This window comes from Perissodus microlepis, chromosome 12 (genome assembly GCF_051167445.1).
Source record: "Perissodus microlepis isolate ML-2025 ecotype Zambia chromosome 12, ASM5116744v1, whole genome shotgun sequence".
NCBI lineage: Eukaryota > Metazoa > Chordata > Actinopteri > Cichliformes > Cichlidae > Perissodus > Perissodus microlepis.
In genome coordinates this window covers 2,330,281-2,341,882 of record NC_140472.1, presented here as the reverse complement: position 1 = coordinate 2,341,882, position 11,602 = coordinate 2,330,281, and the positions used below count along the sequence as shown (strand labels likewise).

The 11,602-nt window shown below is 41.1% G+C and overlaps 1 protein-coding gene across 2 annotated transcripts; it reads left to right on the top strand.

Moving 5' to 3' along the window:
- The first annotated feature begins 4,861 nt into the window (after positions 1–4,861).
- lmo4lb (LIM domain only 4-like b) lies at positions 4,862–8,813 on the top strand. Of its 2 annotated transcripts, none has more exons than XM_084947129.1 (5): positions 4,862–5,229; positions 5,828–6,117; positions 6,224–6,320; positions 6,587–6,745; positions 7,461–8,813. In XM_084947129.1, the coding sequence occupies exons 2-5, from the start codon at positions 5,903–5,905 to the stop codon at positions 7,467–7,469; spliced, it is 480 nt and encodes a 159-aa protein (XP_084803255.1). In that variant the 5' UTR covers positions 4,862–5,229; positions 5,828–5,902; the 3' UTR covers positions 7,470–8,813. The 2 variants fall into 2 exon arrangements, with proteins under 2 accessions (XP_084803255.1, XP_084803256.1); XM_084947130.1 differs by having other exon boundaries at positions 4,863–5,229; positions 5,880–6,117.
- The last annotated feature ends 2,789 nt before the right edge of the window (positions 8,814–11,602 follow it).

Sequence of the window (11,602 nt, the reverse complement as noted above, 5' to 3'; positions counted from 1 at the left end):
ATCAAACCACAACCCCAGAAACATAAATTGTTTTACCCTTTCCAACTCTTGTTTATATAATTTGACCACAGAAGTGGAACAGTGGTCGTACACCTTAATGTTATTCATCTCCCTACCACAAAAACACTTAATCCATTAGAACATTTGATCATTTATACCATCCATCCATCTTCTTCCGCTTATCCGGGGCCAGGACACAGGAGCAGCAGCCTAATTAGAGAAGCCTAGACCTCCCTCTCCCCTGTGTCCTGTGTCTGCCCCGGGGCCTCCTCCCGGTAGGAGATGCCCAGAACATATCACCCAGGAGGCATCCTTGTCAGATGTCCAAACCTTCCTGTGGAGGAGCAGCGGCTCTACTCTGAACCCCTCCCAGATGGCCGAACTTCTCACCCTATTTTTAAGGGAGAGGCCATCCTTCAGAGGAAGCTCATTTGTATTCGCTTGTATCTGTGATCTCGTTCTTTTGGTCACTACCCACAGAACATGACTACAGGTGAGGGCAGGGATGTAGATCAATGGATAAAGCTTTGCTTTTACACTCAGCTGATCCAAAACCCCATATCTGCGTTCTATTCTCCGAGGACTCTATACTGAACTACTTGTTTCATAAATATAACACACCCTCCCCTGTACCCTCCCTTCTATCTCTCCAAACACTCTCATACTCTTTATAAACTCTTTAATAACAAAATCCAAACTTGGTCGAAGTCAGGCCTCCTGAATGCAGATAATATCCAGTTTCTTTCTAAGATCCTTAATGAAACCTGTCTTGCCCATTCACTGTTTAAAAACCAGACTGTCTTCTCTCCTGGTACTCCTGACTTCTCATCTCCCCCCAGTCTCTTATGAACATGCTCCCAGGACATTAAAATTAAAATTAAAATTAAAATTAAAATTAAAATTAAAATTAAAATTAAAATTAAAATTCCTTTATGCCAAAAATGTCTCTGCCCCTTTCACAATCATTTTAATCTTCTCTGTTTTGTGTTTTACTTGGTCTGTACAGTTTATTGCACACGCAATGAACAAAATCATCTTCTCCACTCTGATTGCTGGATGGGTTTCTTCAGTCTGTCGTTGGTCTGCTGTTGAAGATTGTTGAAACTGTCCCTTCCCTTCTTTTGCACTTTCCCCTTGCACACTGCAGCGACGTGCCCTCTGGCATTTATAAGACCTGAGAGGCAGAGGTATATGTGGCCTTACTGGAAAACTCATACATCCGATCTTAACTCTACCTGGAAGAACCAGTTCTTGGAATTCCAGCACTACAGACACATGTCAACTCTTTCCCGATTGACTGTTCTCGCCAGTCTTTTAATCCTGCTGACTTCACTGCAAGATAAACTTCCTCTACTGGGATACCTGTGATTACTCCCACTTAAAACTCCCCCAATATTTTCCTCTCTCACACACTTTTGCAGATACTTTCAGTATTTAACACTTTATTTTTCTGCTCTTCCGTTTTAACGGCTATCAACAGACTTCCATCTTTGAGTACTTTAGTGTTACATCTTCAAACTTCTTTTTCAGCTCTCTTGACTAAATTATCAGGCCTAATTGCGCCCCTTCATCGTCAGTATTATTTTAAAGTCTTCTCTGATAATCATTTTTCATTACCGTTATCTGAACTATTCCCCTCTAAACTTCTTTTGCTGCTCTAAGTTCCTAACATACTTCTATCCTCTCTTCTTCTTCTTCTCCCCGATCCACTATATAAATAAAAGTGAATTGAACTGAATGCCAACCTTCAAAGTCTGTGATCCAAATCCATATTCCACAGCCAAAACCGAACAATCCACTCAAAAAGTCTCCCGATAATCCTCCTACCATGACACCAGCTGAAAGATACCATTAATTAGAAAGCAATCCTGCCACTTAGTGCAAACCAATATCATTCGGTCCCAACTGATGCCCTATAAAAAGCTTTCCCTGAAGAACTGAAGCTGTTATAGCTGCAAAGGGTGGGCTGATATATTAAACCCTGTGCACCCTGTTCATATGGATGAGAAAGCAGATGAGAAAGTACTTTTGGCAATATAGTGTATTGCTATATAAAAGTAAAAAAATGAATTCATTATCCTTTATAGATGTGAGCATGTTGTTTCAAGTTCCCGTTCACAGAAAAAGAAAATCAGACCCAGAAATTGTCGTTATCCAGCCTTGAGGCTTCTCAGCTGAGGAAACAACAGGAAACAAACTGAAACAAACTCCATTCCAAATGGCACATCAGGCCTTTTAGACTTTAGATAGATGGAAAAGAAATTAAATGGTAATATGGCCTCTATACTTTTCAACTTTTTATTGCATTGTCATTAAGTCAAGTCTAAGTTTAAATACTGAGTTTGAAAAAAACAAACAAACAAACAACCACGCATATGATTAGACAGCGCTAAAGGAATTGTTGCATCGCATTAGGTAAATGTTTTTCACAGAGAAATGCAGGAGTAGTACTATGGATCACAGAGGAAGTATATGTGTGTGCACTATTCCTCAGGTCAACAGTAAAGCTGACCTGAACATTTGAACAAGTCAAGTGGCTTTTATTGTCATTTCAACCATGTACAGTGGTACAGTACAGAGTGAAACGAGACCCTGGTGCTACATATGACCGCTGCGTGCTGCTCCGTGAATTACTAAGAGGCTTTAACTCTTCAAAGGTTACACCCACAATAAAAATAAATCATGGCTTAGATTTTGAGCAGTATTTTACGAAAGACATAACAAAATAGACACAAACAACAAAAAAACTTCACTATTACAATTTGGCAAACATTCTTCACATTGCTCCTCTGACTCCCATTGGTTACAAACATTTGCATCATCCATAATCATCCATAATCATCCACAATCATACCATAAACTATAGCAGTTTTTTTAAAATTACGATTTTAATTACGATTATTTATAATGGCATTTAAAATAATGGACAGACACCAAAACAACTTAGAGACAAGCAATGAGTTGCTTCTTTATCTGAAAGTGTTGAGGCTGATGGATTTGAATAGTGAGTGTTCACTGCCCTCTAGTGGATACAATGAGAAAGTGTGTTGCCCCATCAAAACAACTTGGACAGAGTTTTGGGAGTGTTGGGAGTTTTGGGACTGTCACCAGGGCGGTCTAACCTGTTCAGTGCTGGTATCACAGCACAGGAATGGTGTATGTCTGAAAGCAGCTTTAGATTAAATGTAATAGTCTAAATTCAGAAAAGCAAAAAAGGAACCAACTGGTATCATTATCAGTGACTACACTCAACCATCTGTGAAACTGGTTCAGTGTAGCATATTAAATATGTATTATATTGGCATATTATTGTAAAAAACAACCAAACACACAAACAAAGCTTTAAATGTAAATCTGAAAAATAAACTGATTCCATTATTTCTCCAAGCTCACCTCCAAATTCAGAACATTATAGGACACGACCCTCTACTGGAACTCAGCTGGAAGTACACTCATGAATGAAAATCTCTGACCTACTGAGATTGCTCTGCTGAAGTGCTGCTGATCACCGACAAATAAAAAAGGGTGCGTAGCGTGTACTAATTATCTACCATACACTTCCTTTCATCACTGTATGCAAGTATGCTTAACTGGCTCACTTTAACTATTGAACCATGCCATACCATGTTCCAAAAGTAAACAAACAATAGGATGAGAGAGATTTTGGTCCTTAGTGACATGATATCATCATGCAGTTGCTTTCTGACATGCAGCGTTATCTTGCTGGAAGCAGCCATAGAGGATGGCACACTGTGGTCATAAAGGATTGGATATGCTCAGCAACAATATTCAGGTTCGGCTGTGGCATTTAAACCATGCACAGGTTGTACTAAGGTGCCCAGAGTGTGCCAAGAAAACATCCCCACATCATTACACCACCATCACCACCCTTAACTGTTGTTTCTGTTGCCCCATTTGGTGAGCGCAGTTGGTGGGGTCTTCTGCTGCTTTGGCCCATCTGCTTCACAGTTCCATGTGTTGTGCATTCAGAGGTGTTCTTCTGCATACCTTGGTTTTAATGAGTGATTACTTGACGTACTGTTACCTTCCTGTATATTCGAAGCAGTCTGGCCATTCTCCTGTGACCTCTAGCATGAACAAGGCATTTTCACCGAGGGAGCTGCCACACACTTGGCTTTGCAGGGGAATCTCAGTAGATGAGCATTTTCTGAAACATTCAACCAAACCTGTCTGGCACCCACAGCCATGCCATTTAAATAAGTTCTTTCTATTCTTGGTGTGGGGTCAAACTTCAGCAGATAGTCTAATTCCTAAATGCACTGAGTAGTTAACATGTGATTGATCAGATATTTGTATTAACAAGCCTTTGAACTGGTGAACCCAATAAACTGACACATAATAAAGTCTGGATTCTGGCTTGTAAAATATAGTCAATCAAATACTTAAGTGTATTATTACTTAAGTAGTATGGTACTCTTAAATCATAACAATACACAGTATATAGATAATAGATAATTATATAGATATGGATTCAGAGTTGCAAACGCATTTACACGATCGTCTAGATATGAAGTTTTAACTAACTTTCCATAATTTCTTGTGTAGAATCTGCAGTTTAAACGACAGTTTTCTGTGACGTAGGAGATATATATCTAAACTCAGCTATTCACTGCCTTTAAAGAAATGCCCACACAATGATATTGAATATTCCAAAGCACTGTAAAATATCCTTCCATAATTATAGAGTTTACACTCTCAGTGAAGCTCTGTAAGGAGCTCAAGGAATGAAAATATGCATATTAATAAGGCCCCATAAACTCATAAATCATTTTGACTGTGGACACGCCTCCTGCTCTTCTACTGGCTGCTACGTGCCTCTCGTCGGCTGCGTCCCCTCTTGGTAATTTAAATAGCCCCCTTACGGAATTTGATGAATAGGGTCGCTGTCAAAAGCGTCAGACGGAGGGGAGAGCAGACAGACAGCTGTGACAGAGAGCGGAGGAACACGAGCTGCGTCATGTGTCGTCCTCACGCGTACATCTAGTTATTTATCCGCGGAGTTGGACGTCGGGGAGAGTTTGCTCAACTATTACCGTCCCGGGCTTAATGTTCCGTGGCTAATCCTGTTTTGTTCTTTTCTGGAGCGATATGGATCCTGGAGCATGTCGAGCTTAAGTGTGGGGCCACAGCTTTGAGCGTGCGCAGGCTGAATATTTCCCCAGGTTCAAAAAGTTCTCTCGTCAGGAGGAAAAGCTTCGTCTCCGCAAGGTAACGCATCTTTTTTTTTCTCCTGTTGTTTTACGTCCGCGCGCGCATTTCTGAGCACAGCTCCGCTTTCAAAGCTAGCAGCTCGTGTCATTAAGTAGCATTTAGGCTACGATATAATAATATATACCTAAAGGACCGCGAACAGAAATAGTTTTTGAGAGGTTCCCAGTTACCGGAACTCTACCAAAAGTAACATTTGGTGACTTTCCCCACCCCTCCAGCGCGCGCGCGCACACACACCTTTGACATACCGTTAACGCGAGTAAATCCTTTCCCGGTATTTTTGTCATAAAAAGCTTTCTTTTGAAACTACAAAGCTCTCGAATGCAAATCTACACCGTATATTTGACCTTTTCTGCTTTACTCGCTGTGCACAAAGAATTCTGGGTAAAAAATATCACAGTAATTCTCTCATGTTGAGTATGTTCTGTTGAGGTCAGCCTGTTCGAGCATGTTGCAGTCATGCTGAAGCCTTGTAAACGTTTAGCATGTGTAACCATAAATGTGAAAAAGTGCTTCAGATTGGAACTAACTCCGTTCTCTTAAGATCTATTCCAGATATTTAATAGCATTAATGTTGTTTTTGAAATCTTTAAAGGGTGAGTGAACCTTGATTGGTTACACCCGTCTCACCCATCCTGTGTATTCAGGAGCCTCAGAGGGCCACATCATCATGGTGAACAGCCAAGTGCCAGGTGTACCGTCAGACCCCAGGTCTTGTGCAGGATGTGGGGGGAAGATTGCCGACCGCTTTCTGCTCTTCTCCATGGAGCGCTACTGGCATACGCGCTGCCTCAAGTGCTCTTGTTGCCAAGCCCAGCTGGGGGACATTGGTACCACCTGCTACAGCAAAGGGGGCATGATTCTTTGTCGGAGCGACTACATCAGGTGAGAGCCAGAGGAAGGAGGGAAAGGAAGCTGCTGATTTTTAGATTTCCGAGGCCATGCAGATCTTACAAAAACCAAAACCAAATCTTTGTTTTTGTGTTTGCAGACTGTTTGGGCACAGCGGGGCGTGCAGTGCCTGCAGCCAGTCAATTCCAGCCAACGAAATGGTGATGAGGGCACAGGGAAATGTTTACCACCTCAAGGTAAATCCCCAGCTCTCACGTTACTGTGCTTCATCTCCCGCAGCTTGTTCGACAGAAGCATCTATGATTTGAAGGGGAGATGTGTCAGGAGAAAAAGGAATTATACCCACATATAATCACGCTTTGAGACTTCTTTTAAGATGTTTTTAGGTGCTTTTACAACAGAATTTCAACATTGTAGTGTTTTATTTTTAATATCTTCCATCCATCAACTGAAAATCTTTCAATTTTGACATGAGATTTTTTTCTTTCCCGATCCTCTGCAGTGTTTCAGCTGTGCCACTTGCAGGAACAGACTAATGCCCGGCGATCGTTTCCATTACATCAACGGTACAATTTTCTGTGAGCACGACAGACCGGGCGCTGCCTTGCTCAACAGCCACCTGCCAGCACTCCAGAGCAGCTCTGTGCTAACAAACCAGAAGGTGAATAAGACGGAGTGTAAATTCACTGTCAGTTAACGTCACTGTGCTGGAATGAAACTTCTGTTAACTCCCTCTTTGACAGGGTAATTGCAGGCCGACGGCATTATTAAAATGAAGAAAAATTTGTGGTAACCTGACTACAACGTAAATGCAGAAAGTCTTACATTCATACAGTACAGCCAATAAAGTTAATAACTGTAATGCAGTCAGATCGAACCACCAACCTTCAGATTGGTAGGTGAACTGCTCCTGAACTACAGCCACTGTGTTATGAAGAAAAACTTTCATTTTTCAAATAACTGAACAAAAATGTTTCAAAAGTCAGAAATCACATATTTGATATGTATTATTTGGACATCATCACTAGTCTGCAAAGAACATTAGAAACCCTTGTTCAGTCAAATATGACTGAATTGTTACTTGTAATGACATTTTTCCTTAATGTAGTGCGGTATCGCTACATTGAGTTAAAAAATGTGCACTTCTAACGGTGAAAAAATGATCTCAAACTGATTTTTGTAAAGAACTGAAATGCAACATGTAAACAGTCCTATAAACTCCTTGCTTTTCTAAGCTGCTGCTGTCACACTGCTGTTTAGAACTGTAATAATAGCAGGTATTCTGCATTGTTATGCATTAATTTGAAGATGAAGAGAGCACTTGATAAGTGATGCAGGACTCTGTGGTCACTCTGCTTTTGTTTGTTCATCTGCAGGTATGCTGAGTGGCAAACGTGCCACGCGCTGCCCTTGCCTTCCTCTCCAAAGCTTCACTCCTTTCTTCTCTTGTGCTACTGTTGCCGTTGTTGTGGATTCCTATCACCACCCACCTGCTTCTCATCCCCTCCCAGAGTGGACACAGTTTCTCAGTTTCTCGCTCAAGATATCCCACAACTCGTCATATCAGAGAGACCCTCTGTACTACATGCAAAGTCCCGTCTATGTTGTGGTCAATGTTAAAGTGGTCTGTGCATCATGCAAAGACTCAGGAGTTGCACTAGCAAAAGGCTCTTAAAGGACAAAAGGCTGGATGCCAAGTGGAGGAGAGCAAAAGCTGCTTGAGTGAACATTTGATGGACTGCTGTAAAATGACTGAAGTTTTGCTTGATGCCTTGTGGCATTTTTCCCCTGAGCATCACTGTTTTTATTTTTTAATTTAATTTTTTTTATTACTAAACTCCTGATCTCGCTCTTACGTACATGTTCACCTGGAGATCTGACACTGAGGAGATAAAATTGATGGATGACAAAAATGTGAAAATATTCAGTCATTGGAAATCCTTTAACCCGCAGCAGAAAGCTTTTAAAGCCTGTCGCTGCTTTGTCACGTATCGATTTCTCTTGTGCCCTGCACATCGACAAAGTAAAACAATCCCGTGAAACTTTATTTTTCTGCTGTATAGTTTTGTTTCTTTACCAGATGCGTGTTTGGTGTTTGTGTTGGGATGGTGGTGGTATGTGGCATTGAAAGAAAAATTCTATTAAAACGATTCTTGTAACATGTCACAAAGTGATCTGAGGTTAAGCCCGTTAGTGGCATTAGAGTGGCAACGTGTTGCATGGTACCTAGCGTGGTGGATGTTACTGGCTCTCTCACTCTCTTTCGCCCTGTATGGTGAAAACATGCCTGATTACCCTGAGGAATGGAATTGGGGGGCTTGAGCTCTGACCATTTACAGAAGCAATTAAACATGATCCCTGTATCTGTGCTGCTGGAGCTCCTGGGAGGCTGAACTCGGGGCATATCCCAAGGTTGACTGACTCGGTGGCTGCTTGCTTCTTATAAAGCTTAATCTGAAAGCAGGCTAATTAAAGGGGATGTAGCTCCCTCTACATCCAGGGCGTTTGAAAAATCTTATGTATTTACTGTTTACCATGTTCCAATTAAAGCTCCCACACAGCCTGGTTTGTTTCCTGTCGCTGTTCTTTGTTCTCTGCCACTTTGCAATGCTTCTGAAATGCATTTCCTTGAGCTGCATCTAATTCACTCTAACTCGCTATGCCTTTTTAATGCTATATAAAAAGTTTAAAGTCTTAGCGCATTGTCGGTAGTTTGGAGCTAATCTTGGTGTGATAGTGGCAACAGAGTGCGCCGTGTGCAGGAAGCACAAGATAGCATCTGCTCTACTTTCACACCTTGCCTGGGAGCATGGCAGCCATCAAACTCGCACCTTAATGCGCTTAGTTATTTCAAAGCGTCCCACTTGTCATGCTAGGTGCTGATACCGCATCAATTATTTATTCCACGTCTGATCAAGAAGCGTCACGCAAATTCATTAACGTATGCAAATGATCACAATTACAATTATCTTTGTATCGTGATGGTGAAGAAATAAAACCTTGGCACATTCCCGAGTCCCACCACACCACAAGTTACACTTTGCATTCAAACTAATCAAGCCTCATCTGCCTTTTCCTAATTAGCCGGAACGTTTTCAGATGCCAATTAGCGGGTCTCATGAAAAGGCACTTTGCCATGAGGCGTTGTCTTTTATCAGAGCTTCTGCAGGTGTGTGGCTCACCGTGTAGCTTGTGTCATAGGAAAGTGTTTATTCCTGCTAATTAATCATATTAACACATGCAGATGAGTGTAATTGCCTGAGCTCTTCCACCTCACACTGTGTGAAGACACGAGAAGATGCCAAGATATTTTTACATGCTTATGATGAGAAGGACAGGAGATGCCTCCTCCTTGCCCAGATACTCCTGTGACAAATCAAAAATGGCCACCCCCCTTGATGCTGATTTGTCAGTCTGTCAGCCAGAAGCACTTCCTCACGAGTGTGCCTGTGTATGTGGAGTATTTGGAACCAGACAATATGCTGGAGTTGTTTTTCAACTCTGTAATGTGTCACCAGATGTGACCTAGAGTGTGAGCACCAGAGCCAACCCCCAAACAAGCGACCAAAAAGTTGAGTATACATTTCAATAATAAATCTAAGTGCTCGTTACTTTTGTGCTTTTATGTTGAGTATCCCCGGTTACATTTGCAGTGTCAACTATCACCCCAAACTACAGAACTGGCAGCAATGCATTCCTGCAAGTGTCAACGTTGCTAATTCTTTTCCAGAGTCTATCATGTACAGGTGATGCATTATAAACTGGAATCTGTGACATTTCTCATGAGATTTAGTAAGTTTAAAGACAAATAAATGCTTTGGTAACATGACACAATTTCATTATTCTCCAGCCACCCCTAACAACGTTGCTTCGAACCTGCAATATCCCTTAACCTAGGTCTAAAACTAAGAACACCAACTGCATCTTCCTTGTTAGATTTTACTCGAGTAGGTAAGAAAATATTTTCAGCCTGGTTCTAATCGAGATGTCTTCCTGTTAAAAGGGAGTTTTTCTTTCCACTGTTGCCAAGTACTTGCTCATTCAGGCGACTGTTGTTGTGAATTGATGTATGAAAAATAAAAAACTGATTTAAATCAAATTAAAGTGAAATTTTTACATTTTAAACTGGTACTATAAGTGACAGTGCTGCTTTTCTTATCACAGTGCAGTATGAGCAGTTTGTGCCGTTTTGTGACTAACTTTTTTCATATTTTACTTGTATGAAAATGTGATTTTTCTGTGTATTAAGTGGTATCATACCGCTCTAACATAAGATTATGGATGCACAGCAAATGCCTCTACATTACCGTAAAAATACGAGAGGCTACAGCAGCACCCTGTAGGGTTAACAGTTATCTCAAAGTGCTTTATAGTGAAAGGTAAATCCTTAGAAATATTAGCAAGACAACTCTCCAGCAATCTCCTATGAACAAACACTAGAAAAAAAGCCTGGTTCACTTCCTGTTAACAGGAAGTGAACCAGGCTAAAGGATGAGCAGCTATCTGATGCAACTAGTTGGAGAGTAAGTAAAAATAAAGAAAGGAAAACAAGAGTATAGAAAGGAATTATCATTATTGTTCAGTGTGAACAGTAGAGTGGAAATACTGTAAAAGAACTGCTGGGGAAGCCGAGGTGTACGTCAAAGCAAATGGAGCAACTACCAATGGTATTAAAGGATACTGCAGACAGACATATGAAGGAGTGCTAAATACATCAGAGGGTTAATATGCAACTTTGTTCTGAAATATTTACTATTTATTTTGATTCAATTTTATTTATATTGTAAAAACAAGTGAAGAAGCGCTCAATGCATCATGGGAAATCCCCCAGCAAGCCCCAGTCTACAGCAGCATAACTAAGGAATAGTTCAAGGTTAGCCCATCCCAAAGGAACATTTTAATGTTTATCTGAAAAGCAGAGAAAGTGTCTGTCACACCTTAAAGGCCGGTCCGTGAAAATGCAAACTAGGAGCTGGTCGCGCAGAACAGGAGCCTGATAGGTTAACAAACAGCAACGCAGTTCCTTCAGTTCCTTTACACGTGATTATTACTTGCTAACAGAAATCTCGGGTTTACTTTTCTGCTGAGTAGTTTACTTATTCTGGTTTAATAAGATTGTCATTTTTGTTTTCAGGTGTCCTTTAGTACAGCGGTCCCCAACCTTTTTTGCACCACAGATCAGTTTATGTCCGACAATATTTTCACGGACCGGCCTTTAAGGTGTCGCGGTCGCGGATAAATACAAAATAAAACCAGTACTGGTACCAAAAAAAAGAAGATTTATTCATAACACACGGAAAAGACCCAGGGAAACCGAGTTAACCATGAAAACGATTAAAAAAATAACGATAAAAACCTTGAAAAACGTAAATTTCACACCTGAGCCTCAACTCTCGCGGCCTGGTACCAAACGACTCGGGACCGGGATGGGTCCGTGGCATGGGGGTTGGGGACGGCTGCTCTAGTAGATGTAGTGTTAAGCTACTTGATTACACTTCGTTTGGATAAAAAATAAACC

Coding starts and splice junctions, on each gene's coding strand:
- lmo4lb (XM_084947129.1), top strand. CDS start 5,903: ATGGTGAACAGCCAAGTGCCAGGTGTACCGTCAGACCCCAGGTCTTGT. Junction 6,118..6,223: donor TGTCGGAGCGACTACATCAG/GTGAGAGCCAGA, acceptor TTGTGTTTGCAG/ACTGTTTGGGCACAGCGGGG. Junction 6,321..6,586: donor GAAATGTTTACCACCTCAAG/GTAAATCCCCAG, acceptor GATCCTCTGCAG/TGTTTCAGCTGTGCCACTTG.